The 25857-nt window shown below is 43.4% G+C and overlaps 1 protein-coding gene across 1 annotated transcript in view; it reads right to left on the bottom strand.

The window, feature by feature from the left end:
• LOC137540900 (ABC-type organic anion transporter ABCA8-like) overlaps positions 1–25857 on the bottom strand; it is a 199930-nt gene that overhangs the window by 9749 nt on the left and 164324 nt on the right. Inside the window, exons 28-30 of the mRNA XM_068262083.1 lie at positions 18645–18768; positions 9262–9353; positions 2976–3145 (exon numbers count right to left, since the gene is read on the bottom strand). Of these exons, the coding sequence (XP_068118184.1) occupies positions 2976–3145; positions 9262–9353; positions 18645–18768 (386 nt within the window). The remainder of the gene's footprint in view (positions 1–2975; positions 3146–9261; positions 9354–18644; positions 18769–25857) is intronic.

The raw sequence follows: 25857 nt of genomic DNA, 5'->3' as shown, positions 1-25857 counted from the left end.
TCTGATGGCATTTTTTTGCCATCAGATTTCCATTAAGGCCAATGCAAACTGATAAGCAATCTCATCAGATCGACCTAAATTTTCCACCCTGCCAGTTCGATGGAAATCCATCAAAATCGATCGAAATCGGCCATCGATCGGTCGATTGGCCAACCGATTTGCAATCGATCTATCGATCGATCGATCGGGATCGATCGGTCGGCCAGAAAATCGGCTGAGTGTATGGGCCCCTTTACTCTCTGTCAATCACCCTTTCCACAGTCCTACCTTATGTGTCCCTCCCCCACCCTTTAGATTGTAAGCCTTGGCAGGGCCTCCCCCTTCCCTTAAGGGGCCCATACACTCAGCCGATTTTCTGGCCGACCGATCGATCCCGATCGATCGATCGATAGATCGATTGCAAATCGGTTGGCCAATCGACCGATCGATGGCCGATTTCGATCGATTTTGATGGATTTCCATCGAACTGGCAGGGTGGAAAATTTAGGTCGATCTGATGAGATTGCTTATCAGTTTGCATTGGCCTTAATGGAAATCTGATGGCAAAAAAATGCCATCAGATCGAATTTCAATAGATTTCAAACTGAAATCTATTGGAATTCTATCCTGGTAAAAAATGTTCTAAAAACGCATCAGATAGATCATAAGATGCATTTCTTATCTATCTGCTGCCAATCTGACAAGTGTATGGGCACCTTAAGTGTGTCCTTCTTAATTTTACTACCCCGGCAATGACACCCTTCTCGTGGACTAACTCAGACTTGGTTTGCCGGGTCTCGGTAAACCGCATTTTATGCCCTGATTGTATGTATAACCTTGTGCTATGTTGTATAACCTTGTTCTACCTCTCTGTCTGTCACCCCTTGTTACATTGTATGTATCCCTATTTATTGACCAGCGCTGCGTACTATGTTGGCGCTTTATAAATACAATAAGTAATAAATAATAATAATCTTTAAGAGGATTTTCCCATGATGTCTTGAGATTAAGTAGCATGTGAAAATCCCTTGTGATAAATTAGATATTGTAAATACCTCATGAAGGGATTTGGGCAACCCATAAAATCCCCCCAATTTTATGACTGTGATGGTTGCTCATAATTCTGGCCCAGGGGCGTAACTAGAAATCGGGGGCCTCCTGCAAAATTTTTGAAACCCCCAATTCTGCACAGGTAAACTGAGAACCAATGTTATTCAATTGGCTAGTGCACACTTCAATGTGTTTTCCCCATGCAGATAAAAACAGACAGCAGTGAAGCACTGGATGCATTTTCTCTATCAATTACATTAGCTTCTGTGATTAAAAAGTGCATGTTATCACACATACAGACACACATGGTGTGCACAAAATAGCATACATAAAACTGACAGATAAGTGCGCTCCCAGCCTCAGCTTATCACACTCACTCTGTCCATCTCTGATGGAGCAGAACTGTCTCTGCAGACTTCTCCAGCATCACTACAGTACACAGCACTTGGGGAGGGGGTGGAGAAGCTAGGGGCTGGGTTATGTACACAAGAGCCTTCTGTACACTGAACAGGGACAGTCTACAAATCTTTGTCTGCAAAACTTTGTATGATTCGTTATCAGTGGCTGAGCAGATGCAGTCATTAGAACAATTGTGCAGAGAGCAGAAAACATTTTCTCTCCTTGCCCATAGATTGAATAAAAAAAAAAAATAGTGACATATTTACAAAGATAGCATGGATTTGTTTATATCTAAGGGGATGCATATTCTGAGCACAAACATATTTACCGATCCTTAATCATACTACTTTTTAATAGTAATGATATAATTCGGCTTCTAGCGATTGCTGGAGGCTGAACTATTGTGTTTTTTAAGCAACTTCGGCTTTGTCTTGTGACGGCGCTGACGTTACTCACTGAGCATTGTGTGATGTGATTCCTATAATAGTCTATGGTGGCGCCGGCTGCACTCAAATCTAGCAGCACTGAAAAGCACTGCTCCGAACTGCCCTGGTTCCACCAATCTACATGTACCTCCCCTTACTGTCCCCAAAGCATGTCCCAGTTTATGTAAAAAGCGTTCTGATGCCAGCTGGGCAATAGCAATGTTGGAAGTCATTCTGCACCCAGTGAGCGTTAATCTGAGCAATGAAGATTTGGTGTTGTTGTAGTGAATGTAGTCCTCTATGTTCAGAAAAGGATTCTGAATACTTTATCTATAGAATGATCAGTCACATGATCACTGTTTCTCTCCTTCTCTGGCCACATCTCTGTCTGTGCTAAATAAGAGCAATGACTGTGATAGTGACAGCAGATGGTAAATTTCCCTGCAGAAAGACATCTGCCCAGAGGCGCTATTCGTGACCTTGAGACTGTACTGTGTACTCCTGTCTGTTTATTGCCTGAGGAAGCAGGAATATACCCGTGAAACGCGTTGCGGTTCTGTTCATGGAATATGTGAATAAATTGTCTTTATCTTAAGCGACAGCATCGAGTCTATTTCTGAGTGGCCGGTCCACCGCCGCCACCCGAATATTTTAAACATTTTAGCATATTTTATCCTTTTGGCGCCTCTGTACATCTACTTGTCAAGATATCCACCCTTGGTGGTTGGAAGGGTGACAAACCCTCCTTTCCTTCTTCAGAGAGCGACATCTTAATCCTGAGTGGGGACAGGTCTAATCTCCCCACCTGCCTATATAGTGGTTGCCTAAACGGTAACCCATGTTTGTAAGTATAATACTTACTCCACATTAATTCTCCCTGATCCAATACATACTACACTATATTGGGCTCTCGGGTTCTCTGTTTTAACAACTCTTGACTTGCCCCATACGTTTTGCATATAAGACACACAGGCGCACACACAGTACACAACTGGGTAAAGATGATTTTGACAAGGGGCCCGACTGCACATACATTACCTGTCAGCTATCTTGGCAACACGCCAGCAGGTCTCTGACACTTATATACATTATGGTGATGGTATGCCATAGAGATTTGCTTACCGCTTGATGGCGTTGTTAGCGTCCTCTTTCTTCATGCCCTTGATGGCAGCATAGATCTCCAGGTGTTCCTTCACGGTGAGGTTGGGCCACAATGGATTATTCTGGGAACAGTAGCCCAGGAATGCTGTGTCTTCATTCTTATTGGGGGCTTCAACACTGCATAGCGCCACCTGTAGCAGGAGTGACAGCATAATACATGAAAGTCACTATTGCAACCAGTTACAGCGGTCTCACTTTAAGGTGAGGTGGACCTCAAAGAGACTCTGTAGCAAAAAAAAAAAATCCCCTGAGGGTACACACCTCGGGAGGGGGAAGCCAGGGTCCCAATGAGGCTTCCTCCATCCCTGTAGCTGCAGGCAATCCAGCACTGGCTCCCCCAAAGCGTCCCAGAATCCTCCCCCGACAAGCCCGGATTTATTTACCTTCCCTGGCTACAGCGGGGGCGCTGTTGCGGCTCTCTTAACACGGAGATAGGTGGAAATAGCCAATCTCCGTCTGGTCCGCTCTACTACGCAGGTGCAGGAGACTTGCGCCTGCGCAGTAGAGCGGCCCGACATCGCTCGGCTATATCCGCCTATCTCCGTGCGGAGAGCCAATACCGCGCCTGCGCTGAAGCCGGGAAGGTAAATATTTATATCCTCACTGTTTGTAGGGGCACAGCGAGACCCCCGTGGGATACAAGAGGATGGGGAAGCCTCCATCGGATCCGGAGGCTTCTGCCGCCTGAGGTGAGTACCCCCCAGGGGAACTTTTTTTAGTTACAGGTTTTCTTTAACCATAACTCTATTTCAAGGTTGTCCTTGCTATTGGATTTGGAAGTCTGTGAAAAGCAGAAAAGCTTTAGCCTTTGTGGTTGCGTAATAAAAATAAAAGACAACTCCAAATGTGCAATAGAATTAAAACAACAACTATTGATAAACAGGTTTATAAAATTGGAATGGGAATAGTTTTTCCAGGGGTTCCTAAAGCATCGTCACCCTGCACAAGGCATGTCACCTGGCGGGAAGTGGGATCAGCCCTCCCGCTGTGAGAAGCACGGGGGTACCATCACACAACGGGAGGGCTGATCACTGGCCAAGGCATCAGGGAGCATTTGGTGCCACTCTGCACATGCTAGGGCAGGGAGTATTGGCCGCCTCAGGCGGGTTTCGTCTGGTGTGTATGAAGCTTAAAGCAGGATTGTCACCATAAAGATCAAATTTCAACAGCAACTGGCCTGAGTTTATTAAGTGATAAAGATGCTAATCCTGCATTCAAAACTTTAAAAAACCTTTTCTGCTGTTATGATTTGGGGTTATCACATACTTAAAGTGGACCCAAACCAAACATTTTTTTAATTAAAAATATTTAGTTGCGCCACTTTGACACATACAAAGATAAATAAACACTACTTCAAACCCATGATCATTTCAGTGCATGCTTTTCACCCTTCTCTTTTCATAGCTAGGGTTATACTGGGGGCAGCCATTAGCAATTCTTCCATTGCCGGACACCATCTACCCCACTAATTTGCCGGAAAAATCCCGGCAATTTGAAAGGAAGGGAGGGGTTCCTTCAATAAATGTAAAATATTTTATATTTGTCATCATGCAGCTGAAAAAAGGCTACTATTTATTATTATAATTTAGAAAATACATTTTATTTCTGAAATCTTGTATTTTTAATTTGGGTCCACTTTAAGGAGCACTGGCCCTTTAGTAGTCAGTGCCAAACAGTTGCATGCTGGGGGTTCTTTTAATCTATAATATATTCCTCCTCTTCCATTTATTTCCCTCCCTAGCTGCTTATCTGAAACATGATCCCCTGCTCACTTGTGTTTACAAGCAAGGCTGAGGTGACTCAGCAATTGGAGCAGAAAAGAAAAAAAATTAAAGGGCAGAAATGACATCAGGATTTAGCCTAAACTGTGGGCAAAAGACATGGCCCCCACCAGGAACAGAATTCTCTTCATTTTCTATAGAACAGTCACTGAAATCAAAATGTGGACAGTACAATACATGTGTTATGTAATTAGATCAAGTATTTATCTACTTATATATGTTTTTTCCCTGGCATACAGAGGCTTGCAAAAGTATTCAGCCCCCTTGAAGTTTTCCACATTTTGTCACATTACTGCCACAAACGAATCAATTTTATTGGAATTCAATGTGAAAGATCAATACAAAGTGGTGTACACATGAGAAGTGGAATAAAAATCATACATGATTCCAAACATTTTTTTTACAAATCAATAACTGCAAAGTGAGGTGTGCGTAATTATTCAGCCTTTTTGGTCTGAGTGCAGTCAGTTGCCCATAGACATTGCCTGATGAGTGCTAATTACTAAATAGAGTGCGCCTGTGTGTAATCTAATGTCAGTACAAATACAGCTGCTCTGTGAAGGCCTCAGAGGTTGTCTAAGACAATATTGGGAGCAACAACACCGTGAAGTCCAAAGAACACACAAGACAGGTCAGGGATAAAGTTAATGAGAAATTTAAAGCAGGCTTAGGCTACAAAAAGATTTCCAAAGCCTTGAACATCCCACGGAGCACTGTTCAAGCGATCATTCAGAAATGGAAGGAGTATGGCACTACTGTAAACCTACCAAGACAAGGCCATCCACCTAAACTCACAGGCCAAACAAGGAGAGCGCTGATCAGAAATGCAGTCAAGAGGCCCATGGTGACTCTGGACGAGCTGCAGAGATCTACAGCTCAGGTGGGGGAATCTGTCCATAGGACAACTATTGGTCGTGCACTGCACAAAGTTGGCCTTTATGGAAGAGTGGCAAGAAGAAAGCCATTGTTAAAAGAAAAGCATAAGAAGTCCTGTTTGCAGTTTGCCACAAGCCATGTGGGGGACACAGCAAACATGTGGAAGAAGGTGCTCTGGTCAGATGAGAACAAAATGGAACTTTTTGGCTAAAATGAAAAACGCTATGTGTGGCGGAAAACTAACACTGCACATCACTCTGAACACACCATCCCCACTGTCAAATATGGTGGTGGCAGCATCATGCTCGGGGGGTGCATCTCTTCAGCAGGGACAGGGAAGCTGGTCAGAGTTGTTGGGAAGATGGATGGAGCCAAATACAGGGCAATCTTGGAAGAAAACCTCTTGGAGTCTGCAAAAGACTTGAGACTGGAGCGGAGGTTCACCGACCATAAACATAAAGCCAGGGCAACAATGGAATGGTTTAAATGGCCCAGTCAAAGTCCATATCTAAATCCAATCGAGAATCTGTGGCAAGATCTGAAAACTGCTGTTCACAAATGCTGTCCATCTAATCTGACTGATCTGTTTTGCAAAGAAGAATGGGCAAGGATTTCAGTCTCTAGATGTGCAAAGCTGGTAGAGACATACCCTAAAAGACTGGCAGCTGTAATTGCAGCAAAAGGTGGTTCTACAAAGTATTGACTCAGGGGGCTGAATAATTACGCACACCCTACTTTGCAGTTATTGATTTGTAAATAATGTTTAGAATCATGTATGATTTTCGTTCCACTTCTCACGTGTACACCACTTTGTGTTGGTCTTTCACGTGGAATTCCAATAAAATTGATTCATGTTTGTGGCAGTAATGTGACAAAATGTGGAAAACTTCAAGGGGGCCGAATACTTTTGCAAGCCACTGTAGATTGGCTAATCCTCCTGCTTTAAGTACTGCTGTAAATCTTTGCCTGCATCCTTTTTCTTTTTATTAAAAAAAGTAATCAAAATCTCCCTTCCACTAATCGACAATGTTAGGAGAAGGGGATAAGTTAATTTGCATAGGTGTGCTTGTAATAAAAAGGGGGAATAGCAGGAACAAGGCAAAAAAAATATTTTTTAAAGACCTTGTAGATGTTGAGAAAATCTATTTTAAAATCCATATTATAAATGCAAAGGAAAATGTTTTTTTAAACTGTAATTTTTCTGAGTTTTCATTTTCCTTTGCATTTTTAAAATACATTTTCTCAAAAACTACAAGGCCTTTTTGAAAAATTATTTTTTTGTCTTGTTCCCAACCTTCTCCTTAACTTACTTAGCAATTTTGGTGACAATAGCATGTATGGGAGCTTTGTTATTATCTACTAAACTCGGCACAAAATTACTCAAAAATGACAGTAAGTGAAATTACAAATGGAATACATGAAATCAGTTGAACGTCAAAATCGTAATTACGTTTAACCATAATTGTGAAAATGTACATGAAATTTTGCATAATCGTAATTAGGAGATTAGATTCATGTGGTAAAACTCCCCTATTGCAATACACATAGAAAATGGAAGCCGGCTGGGATATAATTAACATTTGTTATAAACTGCATTTCTTAATTGGACACTTAAAGTGGATCTGAGATGAACTTTTACTCATTGCATAATTGTATTCCTTTCCTATTGTTTATAGGGCATTCCTCAAGCCAAATACTTTTTTGTTTTTGTTTTAAAGTTAGAGTATAAACTAAACAAACCTCACCCACAGCTTTTCAGAGAGCCTTGGCATTTTCAGACAGTAGCAAGGGCTCATGGGAGCTCGGTCTGGGCAGGGGGAGGGGGAGGTATTACTAGCCAGAGATTTCAGAGGCAGAGGGGAGGAGGGAGGAGGAGGAGGGATTCGGTTTTTTTTACATGCTGAGTGCTGAAGATGCAGATAAGCTTGCCTGTGTGTAATCTTTACAAACAACATGGCTGCTGTCATTGTATCACAGGAAGAAATAATCATATTCTATTGAAGCTGTTTGCAGCTAGATTTGCTGTGTAAACTATCTAAACTTTAGATAAGATATATAGACAAGTTACTTGTTATAGTTAGTTTTTCATTTCGCTTTAAGCCAGTAATAAAAAAAAAAACGTTTTACTGTCCTGAGGCTTCTACCAGTGCCCTCCAGCCATCCCGTGCCCTTGTAGTCACTCACGGAGCGTCCGGTCCCCCACCACCAGCTAGTTTTGTTTTCGCTGACAGGGCCTGACAAGGAGTCAGTGGGCAATCTGCGCTGGCCACGCGTATCCTTCTTCATGTTCCTGTCCTCAACAGCACCCTGCACAGGCGCAGGATGGGAACGCAAAGAAAAATACTCGTGGCCAGGTCTTGTCGGGCCTGTCAGCGAAAATGAAACTAGCTGGCGGTGGGGGACCGTAGACTCCCTGAGTGACTGCGAGGGCATGGGATGGCTGGAGGGCACTAGTAGAAGCCCCAGTAAAATTGATTTTTTATTCCTGGCTTAATTGTCCGCTTAAATCCTATAGGGATGGTCATGACATGCAAATAATTACAAGTTAATTAAGGAACGATACCATTTTTTGTCTGTGCAAATTTATGGCGCTTCAGTGTGTCCATCAGACAGCGCTGTTTATGCACTTTCTGATGTTGCTGCATATCAGCAATGCCGTGGTGTGCCCAGGCCCTTCAGATTCATATATACATAAAAGGACTGTCGCTTGCAGGGATCTGGGTACCGGATTTTCTAGAATATAAGACACACTTTCTCCTCCAAAAATGGGGAGAAAAAGTCCTATATTCCAAAGACAGGGAATCGACTTACGGTGGCTGGATAGTGTAATGGTGAAGGGCTCTGCCTCTGACACAGGCGAACCTCGGCTCTGCCCGTGTAAGTCAGCACCTATTCAGTAGGAGACCTTGGGCAAGACTCCCTAACACTGCTACTGCCTATAGAGCGCGTCCTAGTGGCTGCAGCTCTGGCACTTTCAGTCCACCAGGAGAAAAGCGCGATATAAATGTTCTGTGGCTGTCTGTTATGAACGCCCGCCGATACAAACCGCCGACCCGGCGCAACGTCGGGGACGCCCTGCGCTGTACCATGGTGTGGTCCACCAGCCCCCCGCATGTCTCTGCTCCCCCTGGGTAAGAATAGCGCCAGACCGGCTCACCTTCCTATCATTTCCAGCAATGTGTGGTCCTCCGCCTCAAGCATGTCTCTGCTACCACTGCGAAAGAATAGTTAGCGGCAGAGAGGCTCCCCATAGGAAGATGAGCCTGTCTGCTTAGCCCTCAAACTGTAACCTGTGGGATCGAGTTCTGAAACCTTCAGGCCACAGACATTATGTGAATGCACATCCTCACGTGTCCTCTCTAATCAGGGGATCATTGTGACAGATGCCCAACTTACAAGTGGTCTATGAGTTACTGAAGTAATAGTTTCGCACTTTACTATGGGTTTGATATGTATTAAGTGTTGCTGCATTGGTTGCCCACATTATAGAGACATGTCTACTCCTCAGCTACAGCGGGCTCACAAGTCCACCACAGACTACACCTATTTACATACATCCCCCTCCCCTCCTTTCTAATTGGATGCCTCACCTTGCCAGTGGTCGGCTTCAGCTCTCCCGCCAGCATCAACACTGATGTGGTTTTACCAGCACCGTTGGGGCCCAGAAGACCCAGAACTTCACCTAGTAGGAATAAAGAGAATAAATAGGATGATGAGAAGACTTAACGAGACTCTGAAGTCTCCCTATAATGAGGTTTTTAGTTTAAAAACCTCATTAACATTATAGTCCGACCTAAAACGCTGCAGAACCGCGGCTGAAAACTCCCTCGATCACCCCAAACTCACGGGGGTACACGGAGGCAACTTACGCATAGAGGCAGCGCAGCTCTGCCTCTATGTGCGTCAATCAGCGCCGTTCGCCGCCTCTCCCGCGCCCCTCTCAGTCTTCCTTCACTGAGAGGGGCGGGGGAGAGGCGGAGATATGCGCTGATTGACGCGCATAGAGGCAGCAGCAAAATCCACGACCAAGAAAGTCGTGGATTTTGCCTGCCCTGTACCCCCGTGTGTTTGGGGTGATCGAGGGGGTTTTCAGCCGCGGTTCTGCTGCTCTTTAAAGAGGCTTTGTAACAACATATAGCAGAAGGCAGTTAATTATTCAGGATACACACTTCTACTGTAATTTTCCTGGTTTCAGCATTGGAAACACTGCCCTCCTACTGATGCTTAGCTGAGGCCAATTAGCTATGTGGAGTTAATTCACCCCACCCACTCCATAACTCCCTCCCTCCCCCCACTCCAGAGCATTCTGGGAGACCAGGTTTAGAATTATTAGTAAACAGATATTCTGCAGGGATCACCTGACAGGAGTAAAGATGTCGCCAACTGTGATAAATTTCAGGCTGTGAATAAGGGAGAGGAAATATTTCACGATGGGCAAATACGGACAAAATAATTTATAAAATAATTATGTAAAGAAATAAGCTCTTTTATTCATTATGTTATTCACATTACATTATTTTCACTACACTTCCTCTTTAACGTTAACCTGATCAGAGTAAAATTATTAAAAACAAACGCATGATGTACCTGCAAACTAATATGACATACTTATCTCGCCATTGGTTCCTCTCAGAAGCTCACCACGGGAGGTAAGTATGTATGTAAGTATGTTTTACAGCTTAAAATACAGAGTGTGGTTTCTAAACTGCAAATGTGACAGAATGATGCAATGTTATAAATAAAGCTATAGAACTGAAAATAAAAATATGAGACTTTTCTTATGTTGTATGTACTGTATGCTACTTATGTTGTATGCACTGTGTTAATTCATTATCACATAAGTTTATTTTCTCTTCAGATTTGCTTTAACCAGAGACTATTGTGAATGGTCTTGCTTATGGTTTATGAACATAACCTTGTTTGAGTTCCTCAGAGATTTTCCATTTCATCCCACACGGCACTGACAAATAAAATCCAACTACAGCTCCATATACAAGTAAAGGAATGTCGTCAGGAATCTGCCCTATCTCCGTCTTCAGAGCAATGTTTTGTATGCATGAAAAAAGGGCGCTGTGAAAAAAGTTCCCGGCTGGATAACGAAATCTGATTAAGATAAACATCGTTGGCAAACTTGGGTAACGATAAATACCTTTGTGAAAACAGACGGGAAATAAATAATAACGAAAAGATATTAACGTTAAAAATCATTACATAATTCAACAATACAGCTTAACCAACCCTACTCTTACACAGAACCCTCCCCTGGTGGTGCTTAAACCTAACCCCCCCCCCCCCCCCGTGGTGCCTAAACCTAACACCCCCCCTTCCCCATGGAGCCTAACCCTAATCACCCACCTCGTGGTGCCTAACCACCCCCTGGTGGTGCCTAAACCTAACACCCCCCCCTCCCCATGGAGCCTAACCCTAATCACCCACCTCGTGGTGCCTAACCCTAACACCCCCCCTTCCCCATGGAGCCTAACCCTAATCACCCACCTCGTGGTGCCTAACCCTAACACCCCCCCTTCCCCATGGAGCCTAACCCTAATCACCCACCTCGTGGTGCCTAACCACCCCATGGTGGTGCCTAAAACTACCCACTCCTCTGGTGGCTCCCACTGCAGAAACACCTTTTTACACATAGAAATGATAATATCTTTGATAACGTAAAATACAAACAACATAATATGATAAAAACTATAACGTTGCAAGATTCTAAAACGATCACATACTTCAAAAACTTTAATACTCTGATGTTGTTAACGATATTTATTGCAGCACCCTTTTTTCTGCTTTTTTTTCGCAGTATTAGTGATAATTGTATCAGAGTCTATGGCGGCGCCCTCTTTGTCCACCCTTAGCTGGTGCCCTTTTTTCCTGCTACCAATGTCTCTGTAATCTGACTCTTGTAAATGCAGCTGGATTCCAAGAAACAAGCACACACCCACTTCTTGGCAGTTCTTATAATCTACAAACTCCTTTCACTTTCTGCGTGTGAGAGATGCAGTAGATAGGAACTGACAGTGAGTAGAATTTCTGAGAATACACAGCCTGCTGTTTTGTATTTCTTCCAGATTTGGGATTACTGCAAACCAGAAGAATATAAACAAAGAGAAGGCTTAAAGGGAACTCAAGGTGAGAGAGATATGGAGGCTGCCACATTTATATCCTTTTAACCACTTCACCTTCAAGGGTTTTTACCCTAACAGACCAGAGCAATTTCCACCTGTCAGTGCTCCTCCGTTTTATTCCTTCATAACTTTATTACTACTTATCACAACAAAATTATCTATACCTTGTTTTTTTCACCACCAATAAGGCTTTCTGTGGGTAGTAAATTTTGCTAAGAATTTTTTTTATTCTAAATGCATTTTAACGGGAATATAAATAAGAAAATAATGGAAAAAAATCATTATTTCCCAGTTTTCGGCCATTATAGTTTTAAAATACAACGTTTAAAGAGAACCCGAGGTGTGTTTAAAAAATGTTATCTGCATACAGAGGCTGGATCTGCCTATACAGCCCAGCCTCTGTTGCTATCCCAACCCCCCCTAAGGTCCCCCTGCACTCTGCAATCCCCTATAAATCACAGCCGTGCTGTGAGGCTGTGTTTACATCTGTAGTGTCAGTCTCGGCTGCTCCCCCGCCTCCTGCATAGCTCCGGTCCCTGCCCCCGTCCCTTCCCTCCAATCAGCAGGGAGGGAAGGGATGCAGGCGGGGACCGGAGTTCTGCAGGAGGCGGGGGGAGCAGCAGACTGACACTATAGAGATAAACACAGCCAGCTCTGACAAGCTGTTTGTCAGCAGCGTGGCTGTGATTTATGAGGAATTGCAGAGTGCAGGGGGACCTTAGGGGGGTTTGGGATAGCAACAGAGACTGGACTGTATAGGCAGATCCAGCCTCTGTATGCAGATAACATTCTTCAAACCCACCTCGGGTTCTCTTTAACTGTGGATAAAACCGACACATTTTATTTGCCCGATTGTCCGAATTATTAAACTGTTTAAATTATGTCCCTATCACAATGTATGGCGAGAAAAACAAAAGTTTGCTTTCTTAAAGTGATCCTTAAGTCAAATGTAAAAAATGAGATTTACTCACCTGGGGCTTCCCTCAGCCCCCAGCAGCCGATCGGTACCCTCGGGCGAGCACTTCCGGTTTGGCCATCACCGGCCGACAGGCATGAGAACGCGAGTGATTCTTCGTGTTCCCAGCCTGTATATCGCCCCCTATGCTGCTATTGCGGCCAGGAGGTCGCAATAGCAGCATAGGGGGCGATATACAGGCTGGGAACGCGAACAATCACTCGCGTTCCCATGCCTGTCGGCCTGTCGGCCGGTGACGGCCAAACCGGAAGTGCTCGCCGACGGGTCCTGGGACATCGGAGCGGAGCTGCGAGGGCACCGATCGGCTGCTGGGGGCTGAGGGAAGCCCCAGGTGAGTAAATCTCATTTTTTACATTTGACTTAAGGTTCACTTTAAAACAGAGAGAATTTGCGATAATTCAGGCTGGAGTGAGCTTGAGATGTCTCCCAGTGCATCACTGCTGAATATATACAAATTAACCATTGTATGTACAATGTATGGCGACAATATATTATTTGGAAATATAGGTGTTATTTTTCTGTTTTGTTTTCTTTTGTTCGGTCCATAATTACAAGCACCTATGTAGTAAAGGAAAAGTTATAAAATATAGATTAATAAAGCTGAGCCCCTAAGGCAACTATTTATCAATTTTTTTAACCACTTAACATCTCAGTCGTTTTCAGCTTATGCATCCGAGCAATGTTCACCTCCCATTCATTAGCCTATAACTTTATCACTACTTATCACAATGAACTGATCTATATCTTGTTTTTTCCGCCACCAATTAGGCTTTCTTTGGGGGGTACATTTTGCTAAGAGCCACTTTACTGTAAATGCATTTTAACAGGAAGAATAAGAAAAAAAATGAAAAAAATCATTATTTGTCAGTTTTCGGCCATTATAGTTTTAAAATAATACATGCCTCCATAATTAAAACCCACGTATTGTTATTGCCCATTTGTCACGGTTATTTCACTATTTAAATTATGTCCCTATCACAATGTATCGCGACAATATTTTATTTGGAAATAAAAGAGCATTTTTTCCGTTTTGCATACATCACTATTTACAAGCTTATAAAAAAAAAATAGAGAGAAATATTTCATCTTTACATAGATATTTAAAAAGTTTAGACCCTTAGGTAAATATTTGTGTTTTTGTTTTTTTTATAGTAATGTTTTTTTTGTTTTTTTTTATTAAACATTTTATGTGGGCATTTTTGGGAGGGTGGGTTTTAAAAGTGTTTTATTTGGGGAAATATTGGTGTATTGTAATGTTTTTGGGCATTTACATGTAGTTTTACTTTTTGGCCACAAGATGGCAATCTCGATTTTTTTTTACATGACGTCACTCTAAGCGTACAATGTACGCTTAGAGGGACACAGCTTCAGAAAGAGCGAAGCTTCCGAGAGAAGCTGTCGCTTTTTCAGCGGGGGAGAGGAATCAATGATCGGGCTCCCAAGCCCGATACATTGATTCCGTGGCTACCGACTCCGCGGCCGGGAGTGCGCGTGCACGCGCGCGATCGGCCGCGGGAGCGCGCCTGTCCTTCGTGACGTTTTTATACGTCAAGGAGGACAAAGTGGTTAAACTATTTTTTTACAAGTGTTTTCTTTGCGGAGGGGGTGGGGGGGGGGCTTTGGAAGTGTAAGTTATTAATGTTATTGATATTTAATATTATACATTCAGGAAGCATTTAAAGACTTCAATTGTTATCTATGCAAAAGAGCTTCTCTGAGCCATTACCAACTTCGTTGAACTCAGTCCTGTTTTCTGAAGAGCTTAAGGCTCGTACACACGCTTGGCTAAAGGCAGTTTAGACGGTTGATAACAACCGCCTTAGTCGATAATCAAGCGTGTTTTGATGATCCGCCTGTCAGATCAACTCACCCGACCGATGGCTAACTTCATTGTTCACGACGCTCCCCCACCCGCTGCACAACCTCACACACACAGCGCTCCGTCGTCCCTCCGCATAGCAACAGCACACGTCGTCAGCTACGCAGCGGACACGCATCATTACTGGCCAGCCCAGCAATGTCGCCCAAAGGGATTGAGATTGACCAAGTTGGTTATAGCTCAGAGAAGCTCTTTTCCATAGATAACAACTCAAGTCTTTAAACTCTTCTAACTTAGGTGACACCCTAAGGAGGGGACACCGCAGAGCTTAGCACACTGCTTTATTGAATGGAACTGTGCCATACGCAATTCATTTTTTCATCTGAGTTTTCTCCTAGGTGATACTTAACACAACATTTACATAAAATGCCTTTTACATCCCCAACAAGCAAACAAATACGCTAAATAATTTTGGAAGTACTCTTTCACCCACTTTTTTGTACCTTTTCCATTGCTAAGTCCTTAAAAGGTTATTTAAATTGAAGCTGATACATTTTCTCCTAGGAGAAAACTCAGGAGAAAAAGTGAATTGCATATGGCCCCTGGTGTGTATATGTTACGGCCAGAACCCGAAGGTTGGCCACTTCTAGTTCTGGCCGGCCACTTCGGGTTCTGGCCGGCCAATGTGCGAAGTGGCCACTGCGCTGCGGCCAATGTGAGGAATGGAATGATTCATGTAAAATGAATGTATCTTCTGGCCGCAGCGCAGCAGCCAAATGTATCGCAACCTAGTTCATTTAATGACATTAAGGCGGCGGCAATGAAACAGATGAAGCCGCCGGCTTTTGCTCTGCCTCTCTCTCCTCCCCCCCCCCCGCCTCTCTCTCCTTTTCTTATGGCAGCCGGCAGGGACACGCGTGTCCCCGGGAGTCGTTCCTCGCGCCAGGGAAAGCAGAGCGGGGAGGCTGCAGACATTGCTTCTGCCAGCACCCGTTCTGCAAGAACGGCAGGCTTCCCTGCCACGACGAACGACTCCGGAGGGGACACGCGTGTCCCCACCGGCTGCCCATAGTAAGAGAAAGGAGAGAGAGGCAGAGCAAAAGCCGGCAGCTTCATCTGTTTCATTGCCGCCGCCTTAATGTCATTAAATGAACTAGGTTGCGATACATTTGGCCGCTGCGCTGCGGCCAGAAGATACATTCATTTTATATGAATCATTCCATTCCTCACATTGGCCGCAGCGCAGTGGCCACTTCGCACATTGGCCGGCCAGAACCCGAAGTGGCCGGACAGAACTAGAAGTGGCCAAACTTCGGGTACTGGCCGTAACATATACACCTTTTAAACAGCCAAGAAACAGTGAGAGACAGCTTAAGAGAAGGTTTTACTGCAGGAGTTCAAAGGGTCATTAGCTCTGCTCTGTTTTACAGCTTAAAATAAAGATTGTGGTTTCTAAACTGCAAATGTGACAGAATGATGCAATGTTATAAATACTTTTCCTGTGTTGTATGTACTGTATTAATTCATTATCTCATACGTTTATTTTCTCTTCAGATTTGCTAGAGACTATAGTGAATGGTCTTGCTTATGGTTTATAAACATAACCTTGTTTGAGTTCCTCAGAGCAAAACTTGGTTAAAGATAAATACTGTTGTAAAAACACCCTGGGAAATAATAACGAAAATATATTAACGTTAAAAATCATTACACAATTGAATAATACACCTTAACCCAACCCTACCCTCACACAGAACCCTCCCCTGGTGGTGCCTAAAACTAACCACTCCCCTGGTGGCGCCTAACCCTAACCACCCCTTGGTGGTGCCTAACCATATCCACCACTCCCCCCCCGTGGTGCCTGAACCTAACCCCCCTCAGTGGTGCCTAACCCTAATCACCCCCCTGGTGGTGCCTAACCCTATCCACTCCCCCTGGTGTTGCCTAAAACTAACCGCCACCCAGGTGGTGCCTAACCCTAACCACTCCCCCTGCAGAAACACCCTTTACCACTCCCTCTGCAGAAACACCCTTTTAACATAGAAACGATAATATCTTTGATAACGTAAAATCTGCACATACAAATGAAATAATATGATAAAAACTATAATGTTGCAAGATTCTAAAATGATAACATACTTTAAAAACTTTAATTTTCTAATGTTGTTAACGATATTTATTGCGGCACCCTTTTTTCTGCTTTTTTTTCCGCAGTATTAACGATAATTGTATCAGAGTCTATGGCGGCGCCCTCTTTGTCCACCCTAAGCTGGTGCCCTTTTTTCCTGCTACCAATGTTTCTGTAATCTGACTCTTGTAAATGCAGCTGGATTCCAAGAAACAAGCACACACCCACTTCTTGGCAGTTCTTATAATCTACAAACTCCTTTCACTTTCTGCGTGTAAGAGATGCAGTAGATAGGAACTGACAGTGAGTAGAATTTTTGAGAATACACAGCCTGCTGTTTTGTATTTCTTCCAGATTTGGGATTACTGCAAACCAGAAGAATATAAACAAAGAGAAGGCTTAAAGGGAACTCAAGGTGAGAGAGATATGGAGGCTGCCACATTTATATCCTTTTAAACAATGCACATTGCCTGGCTGTTCTGCCTCTAGAACGCTTAAAATAAATACAATATAATACAATATAAGAATAACATGTAAAAGCAGAAATACAAGGTACATTCAATGTCCACTAACAGCGGATATGTTTTACACTAAATTTATTTTCAGATGATGGCAGCGCCAAGGTGTCAAGTACCGACATCTTAAAGTCTGCAGACAGCGTATGTTACATGCTTATATTGAGGACCACCATGCTGAATCGGCGGGCCTGCCTCCAGAACCTTTAACCATAGACCCTGAACAAGCATGCAGCTCAGAAGTTTCTGTCACAAGTCTGACAAGATTAGCTGCATGCTAGTTTCAGGTGTGCGATTTAGACATTAATGCAGCCAAAGCAATCAGCAGGATGGCCAGGCAAATGGTATTGTTTAACCATTTCCGCCGCCCGGACGTGAAGCTCACGTCTGGGCGGCTGCTCTGCTGCGATCGCGCCCTAGTGTCCCCGTGGAGTCCCCCGGTAGCCCTGGGATCAGTGAACGGGAACACGGTTCCCGATCACCGATCCCTGTCCCCGGCAGAAAAACCGCAGCGCTCACGCATCCCCCTTGTACTTCCGCTTAGCGAGAAGTACAAGGAGTGAAAACAAAAATGAAGGTGGCCATCTTGTGGCCAAATAGTAAAACTACATCTACACATTTTTTTACATTACAATTTACACATTTAACTACATTAAAAATGAACTGTTTATGTCCCACACCAAAATATTACTCAAATACATTTTTGAATGGGAAAAAAAATTACAATTAAAAAAAAAAGAAAATAAAAAAAAAAAAGGCATAAATAGTTTCCTAAGGGTCTGAACTTTTTAAATATGCATTTGAAGGGGGTATACTACAAACATTTTTTTAAATTATAAGCTTGTAAATAGTGATGGACGCAAACGGAAACAATGCACCTTTATTTCCAAATAAAATATTGGCTAGGGACAAAATTTAAATGGTATAATAACCGAGACATACGGGCAAATAAAATACATAGGTTTTAATTATGGTAGCATGGATTATTTTAAAGCTATAATGGCCTAAACCTGAAAAATAATGATTTTTTTCCATTTTTTCTTATTAATCCTGTTAAAATGCATTTATAAATAAATCATTCTTAGCAAAATGTCCCACCCAAAGAAAGCCTAATTAGTGGTGGAAAAAACAAGATATAGATCAATAAATTGTGATAAGTAGTGATAAAGTTATTAGCGAATTAATGGGAGGTGAAAATTGCTCTGATGCATAAGGTGAAAAATTCCTGCGGGCTAAAATGGTTAATAGGGAATAAATATGGCAGCTTCCATAGGTCTCTTGCCTTGGATTCCTTTTAATTATTAAAGCTCTGTTTGTGTGGAAAGTAGATGCCCTGGGGAACTGTTCATTTAGATTTTTAAGGTTTTTCAATAATCATAAGCAAGAATAGATTTAACAAGAATGAACCTTTCTTAACGCAAAATGAGACGTGTCTGACAGCTGTCCTCTTCTTCTTCTTCCGACAGCAATTAAAAGTCCCCGACTTCTCCTTTAACTCTTTACGCAAGCTGTCCACAATGATAGTCGGCTTCTAGAAAAACAGAACACATTTACAGTAGAACTTTACTTCAACTGCTTGTGGAAAGTTTTTTTTTCTTTTAACTCTGCATAACGAGTTTATTTGAAAGTTTGCAAAAAAAAAAAAAAAAAAAAAAGATACAAACTCATTTAGGTATCTAATCAACAAAAGCAGTGTGCAAAACTAAAACGCCATTAACCTTTAGCAGTCAATTTATTTAACAGCTTGCAAGTGCTCCAGGCCAATTTATTTTAGAACATTTTTTATTTCTTTCTTTTTACATTTCCTTGCTTCTAATTACTACTGCTGTAACACGCATTTGTGGCCTCTTGTCCCTAGGGGGCACTGTGAGACAATAACAGAGGACTTCAGGTTTCAGTTTTTATATTTTCTGCTAGTAGAGAGAGAGATCAAAGGATTCCAAGAATTTAAAGCACGAGTTCTGCTGACTGCGGTCAAAAGCAGTGAATTTATCTCAAATGAAATAACTTCTGAAGTTGCTAATGGGTTACGGTATCGTACAATGGCAACATCATACAAATATTATGAATACTGAGTACTGACTATTATTTTAAATATAGCATTATTTACACTGTTAGGCTTCATACACATTAGATGGAACTTGGCTGATACTGACCATGTCTACTGATGCCACCAGAAACCCTAACCCCCCCCCCCCCCCACCACCCCACCCCAGGACCCATTTTGATGTTAACTACCCTGGTTTCAGCATCATAACCGCTTATTTTAAATATATACTGTTATACACATCAGAGTGTTACCGTAACTTCCATAAATAAATTGCTTCGTATTAGGAAGTCCAGCACATGCCTTGTAAATTGAGCCTCATGGATGTACTGTGTACAGAATTGGGTGTTTTTAAAGCGGTATCGTCACCATAAAAATCAAATTTCAACAGCAACTGGTCTGAGTGTATTAAGTGATAAAGATGCTAATCCTGCATTCAAAACTTTCAAAAAATGTTCTGCTGTTATGATTTGGAGTTATCACATACTTAAGGAAACACTGGCCCTTTAGTAGTCGTGCCAAAGAATTGCATGCTGGGGGTTCTTTTTATCTATAATCTAATCCTCTTCCCTTTATTTCCCTGCCAGCTTCTTATCTGAAACCTAATCCCCTACTCACTTGTGTTTACAAGCAAGGCTGAGGCGACTCAGCGATTGGAGGAGACAAGAAAAAAAGTAAAGGGCAGAAATGACATCACGAGTTAGCCTTAACTGTGGGCAAAAGACATGGCCCCCACCACTAAAAGAATTCTCGTCATTTACTATATAACATTCAATGAAATCAAAACGTGGACAGTATAATACATGTGTTATGTAAGTAGATCAAGTATTTCGCTACTTATATATGTGATTTTTTTTCCCTGGCATAGTATGGCTGATCCTACTGCTTTAAAAGATATTTTACATAATTACAATAACTGTATCCAAATCTAACTTTTATAAATTGAAGAGAATCTGTAATTAAAAAAAAAGTGCCGGGGGGGAGGGGGGTACTTACCTCGGGAGGGGGAAGCTGTGGATCCCTTATGAGGTTATGAGCCTCCCCAGTGGCGTAGCTAAGGAGCTTTGGGCCCCGATGCAAGTTTTACAATGCGGCCCCCTAAGTACTCTCTACATAAAAATTGATACGGCGCACCAAAACCTGTCAATGGTAACTACAGTGTCAGAGGTGCAAAAAGGGGATGGGAAACAGTTTGTTAATGATTACTACTATTCAAAGTATCTATAGAAGTGATTATTGTGAGCACAGGACCAATAGAGATCTACTACTGCAGTTGAGGGAGGGCTGTTCGGAGCCCCTCTGTCCCAAGGGCCCCTATACAGTCGCAACCTCTGCAACCCCTATTGCTACGCCTTTGAGCCTTCCCCGGTCCTGCTGTGCATCCTCGATCCAGCACTGGCTCTCCCCTAAAATCCCCCAACAAGCTTGTCCGATGAATGCGCAAGCGTAGTTGTGCCTGTAGCATGAGGCGATATTTGCCTTTAGGATCCAGCGCAGACGCATTACCATCTTCCCCCTTGAGGTCTGCCTGAAATAGCTTAGCCCGATTGGGTCTGCTCTACTGCACAGCAGGGATGCTCAAATGTACCCAAATTCGATTCGAGTACATTCAAATTCGGATTCGGCCGTGATCACCACCAGTAGAATTCAATTCGAATTCGAGTCGTGATCGGTAATTGAATTTGGGTAATATTCGTGATCACGAATAAAAAAAAGCAATTTTTTTTAAGGGGAATTACAATTAAATAGGTGTAATTAAAATTGTTTTTAATGGAAAACTCCTCCTCCCCCTCCTCCTCACGTGTGGCAGCAGGCAATGTAACAGGCCATGGCACCTAGCGTTGGTACCACGGCTGTAATAATAAACACCATACAGCAGGAGGTTTCGGACAGCAGGGGACTGAAGGTTGATGTTCAAAAATAATTCCCAGGCACCTCATGTCCTCCTGTCGCCGACAACAGGTGCTTGGAACGTGCCTTCAATCCAGGCCTGGTTGATCTTCAATAATGTAAGCCTGTCCACGGACTGTTTGGACAGACGAAATCGCTTCTCTGTGAGCACGCCACCGGCCACACTGAAGCACCTCTAGGACAGCATGCTGGAAGGGGGGCAAGACAGGACTTCCAGGGCGTACTGCACCAGCTCACTCCAGATCTGCAAGCGCTCGACCCAGTGCTCCAAGGGGTCCACAGGCTTCTCGCCGCTGGTGTTAAGCCCGCTGAAGGACCACATGTAGTCGTCCACAATCCGGGTCAGGTGCTGCCTGTGACTGAGAGGAGGAGGATGCTGCTGCACGCACCTCCTCTCTCGGCTGCTCTACCATCATGTAGAGTGCCTTTGTCAAGGACAGCAGGTCTCCTGGGCACCTGATGCTACTGCTGCTGGCTGCAGGCACCGGCTGCTGTGCTGGCTGGACAGGGACAGAGGTGGTGGAAGGCTGGGGGAAGGCTTCCTCCAATTGCCGAACAAGGATCTCCTGCAACCCCCTTGTTCGCTGCTCACGGTCTCCAGCAGGCAGGAACTGAGCCACCTTCCCCTTCAGCCGTGGGTCTAGTATCATGCTGATGCAGGTGTCCTCCCAAACTTGCATCTGCTTAACCCTGGGGTCTGTGCGCAGGCATCTCAGCATGTGCCTTGCCATGGGTGGCACTACCAGCAGAGACATCAGGGTCAGTGTCCACAAGTTTGCTGTCCTCCTCCTTCTCTGGCCCCTGAGCCTCTTCCTCCTCTCTCCACCCTCTCAAAACTGCCGCTGCGCTCCACTGTTCCCCCTCAACAGCAACATCCAGCACCTCCAACTCCTCCTCCAACAACTCAAATTCCTGCGCAGAAGTGGACTGCGCTGGCGGCTGCTGTTCCAGCTGGATCAGGGCCTCCACTCCCACATCCATCAAATCACAAAGTGCCCTGTCCAGCAGACAAACAAAGGGCACCCACTGGCAGAGGGATGCCCGTTCCTCGCTCACCAGGTTGGTTCCCTGCAGGAATGGAGCCAACACCAAGCAGACCTGCTGCATCTGCCCCCACTGTGCGTTTGGAGATGAGCTGGAGTTTGGTGGTGCTGGCGACAGTGGCCTCAACGATGTAGCAGTGGACCGCCCTCCTCTGCTCAACCAGCCGCTCCAACATCACCAGGGCCGGATTTCTGCAAAGGCCACAAAGGCCACGGCCTAGAGCGGAAAAAAATCAGAAAGATAAAAGGGCGGCAGGACCTGAGAGAGATAAGAGGCTGCATGTCAAAATAAATCATTTCTCCTGCTCCGAAGCGCCCCGGCTTTGCTGCACACACAGAATTCCAGAGCTCCGTTTATTTTCCTTACTTCTTGGTGTGCGATGAGACAGTGCTATCTCCTGAACATACAAGCTTCAGTTTATTGCCAGGGGTGAGAGAAACATGGATCACAATGTAGACGCAATTTCTGATCCAGTAAGGTAACAGAATTATTTCCACTTTACAACTCAAGTTGGTCTAAACAATGTACTGCTGGTCAGACTCTGTTAATGACTTGAGCCATTCCTTCTCCTCTCTCCCCCTGGATTGTAAATCTTAAACAGAAAGATAAGGTTTTTTTTTCCTTAGAGAGATTTATGGCAGCCCCTTCTAAGCTAAATCTTAACCCCTTGCTGGCTCATTTTAAAGGCACCAGTAGTCTAGTATGAGATAGACAACTTCTCTATGATTATAATTGCAAATGTACTGTTGTATACTTTTGTATTGTTACATTCTGTTTTGTATACCAAAAGTAATAACATACACTAAAAATTAAAAAAATATATATATTTGTACCGTGTTGGCAAACAGTAAAAAAAACACCTGTGAAAGAATCAGTACAATAAATAATATAAAATAAATGCAACAGATCTGTGATTACAGAAGAGCAGAGAGGGAGATGAACGCCGCTCTGCTACTTCATGCCTGGTACACACCATGCAATTTGCCATCAGATAGATGGGTTCAAATTGATTATTTCTGACAGGTCTAATCGGATTTCTGATCATTTTTCTAATCGACTTTGTATAAGTGATCGGAAAATCGATTCAACCCATCTATCTGGTGCGTACCAGGCATTAGGGACTCACTGCTCTGACAGGAAAAACAATCATTCATCATTTTTCAGAGAGAAAACATTCATAGGTATACACGAGTCACTAAAACAGGCATTTCTTCCTGCAAACAAGTGATCGTAAAGGCTCATACACACATCAGACTATAGTCTTTGGAAAATGAAAGATCACAGACCAATCTTACCCCCTTCCATATAGTATGAGGGCCATACCTACACAGTCTATTCTATGGAGCTGAACTCCCCATCAGATAGAAATCTTTGCAAGATGCTGCACACACAGATGCTGTACAGACACAAAAGATCAGTATCTGCAAAAGATCTGTTAATGCCAAAGATCCATTCCTGCAAATTGCATTCATAGTCTATGAGATCTGCAGATCATCATACACACCTTGTTTAACTGACATTCATCTGCAGATCAGACAATCATCTGTAGATCTGAAAATCCATCCTGGTGGATCTGATCTGCAGATGAATGTCTGTTAAATAAGGAGTGTATGAGGATCTGCAGATCTCATAGACTATGAATGCATTTTGCAGGAACGGATCTTTGGCAGATACTGATCTTTTGCAGATACTGATCTTTTGAATGTCTACAGCATCTTTGTGTGCAGCATCTTGCAAAGATTTCTGTCTGATGGGGAGTTCGGCTCCATTGAATAGACTGTGTAGGTATGGCTCTCATACTACATGGAAGGGGGTAAAATTGGTCTGTGATCTTTCATTATCCAAACACTATGGTCTGATGTGTGTATGAGCCTTTAGGAAAATGAAAGATCACAGACCAATTTTACCCCCTTCCATGTAGTATGAGAGCCATACCTACACAGTCTATTCTATGGAGCCGAACTCCCCATCAGATAGAAATCTTTGCAAGATGCTGCACACAAAGATGCTGTACACATTCAAAAGATCAGTATCTGCAAAAGATCTGTTCCTGCAAAAGATCAGTTCCTGTAAATTGCATTCATAGTCTGAGATCTGCAGATCATCATACACACCTTGTTTGACTGACATTCATCTGCAGATCAGACAATCATCTGCAGATCTGAAAATCCATCCTGGTGGATCTGATGTCTGTTAAACAAGGTGTGTATGATGATCTGCAGATATCATAGACTATGAATGCATTTTGCAGGAACGGATCTTTTGCAGGAACGGATCTTTTGCAGGAACAGATCCAGTGTTGCCAACCGCCCGAAAATTTACAGGCAGTCCGTAATTTTTTATGCAAATTAAGCTGCCCGTGAATTCCGTAAGGAATTCAGCAGCGCCCGTAAAAGGCCGCCCGCCCTGTTTCAGGAGGACAGCGGCGCAGTGGAGGAAGAGTTGTTGGCAGCGGTGGAGAAGGGGGGCAATCTCCCCCCCCTTCTCTCACCTTAGTGCTCTCCCTCCCTCGCTGACTGTCCCCCTCCAAGTGGGGCTACCTATTTTTGGGGAACCACTGCTGTCAGATAAAATGTATTTTGGGGAACTGCTGCCAGATTATGTGTATGTTGGGGGAATCGCTGCTGCCAGATTACATCTATTTTGGGGGAACCACTGCCATATTATCTGTATTTTGGAAGAACCTCTGCCAGATTACGTGGATTTTTGGTGAAATGCTGTAAGATTACATGTATTTTGGGGGAAGGGGGGGAAACACTATGGCAGAGCTCAAACTTCCCTGGCAGACCTTTCACAGCAATATTAAAATCATGTATATTTGGCTCCACCCATGACCACGCCCACATTCTGTTGCGTGGCCACGCCCATTTTTTCGCCGTGCCTTGCTTCGCGCGGCGCAGGGGGTTTTGTCAGTAAAAAAAATCTTTTGTCAGTAAATTTTTGGGTATTTGTCAGTAAAAAATAACGTGAAAGGTTGGCAACACTGAACAGATCTTTTGCAGATACTGATCTTTTGAATGTGTACAGCATCTTTGTGTGCAGCATCTTGCAAAGATTTCTGTCTGATGGGGAGTTCGGCTCCATAGAATAGACTGTGTAGGTATGGCTCTCATACTATATGGAAGGGGGTAAAATTGGTCTGTGATCTTTTATTTTCCTAAAGGCTCATACACACATCAGACCATAGTCTTTGAATAATGAAAGATCACAGACCAATTTTACCCCCTTCCATGTAGTATGAGAGCCATACCTACACAGTCTATTCTATGGAGCCAAACTCCCCATCAGACAGAAATCTTTGCAAGATGCTGCACACAAAGATGCTGTACAGACACAAAAGATCAGTATCTGCAAAAGATCTGTTCCTGCAAAAGATCCGTTCCTGCAAAATGCATTCATAGTCTATGATATCTGCAGATCCTCATACACTCCTTATTTAACAGACATTCATCTGCAGATCAGATCCACCAGGATGGATTTTCAGATCTACAGATGATTGTCTGATCTGCAGATGGATGTCAGTTAAACAAGGTGTGTATGATGATCTGCAGATCTCATAGACTATGAATGCAATTTGCAGGAATGGATCTTTGGCATTAACAGATCTTTTGCAGATAC

The sequence above is a fragment of the Hyperolius riggenbachi genome, chromosome 12 (genome assembly GCF_040937935.1).
Source record: "Hyperolius riggenbachi isolate aHypRig1 chromosome 12, aHypRig1.pri, whole genome shotgun sequence".
Lineage (NCBI taxonomy): Eukaryota > Metazoa > Chordata > Amphibia > Anura > Hyperoliidae > Hyperolius > Hyperolius riggenbachi.
Note: the sequence above shows the minus strand (reverse complement) of the source record. Positions and strands in the feature narration are given on the sequence as shown.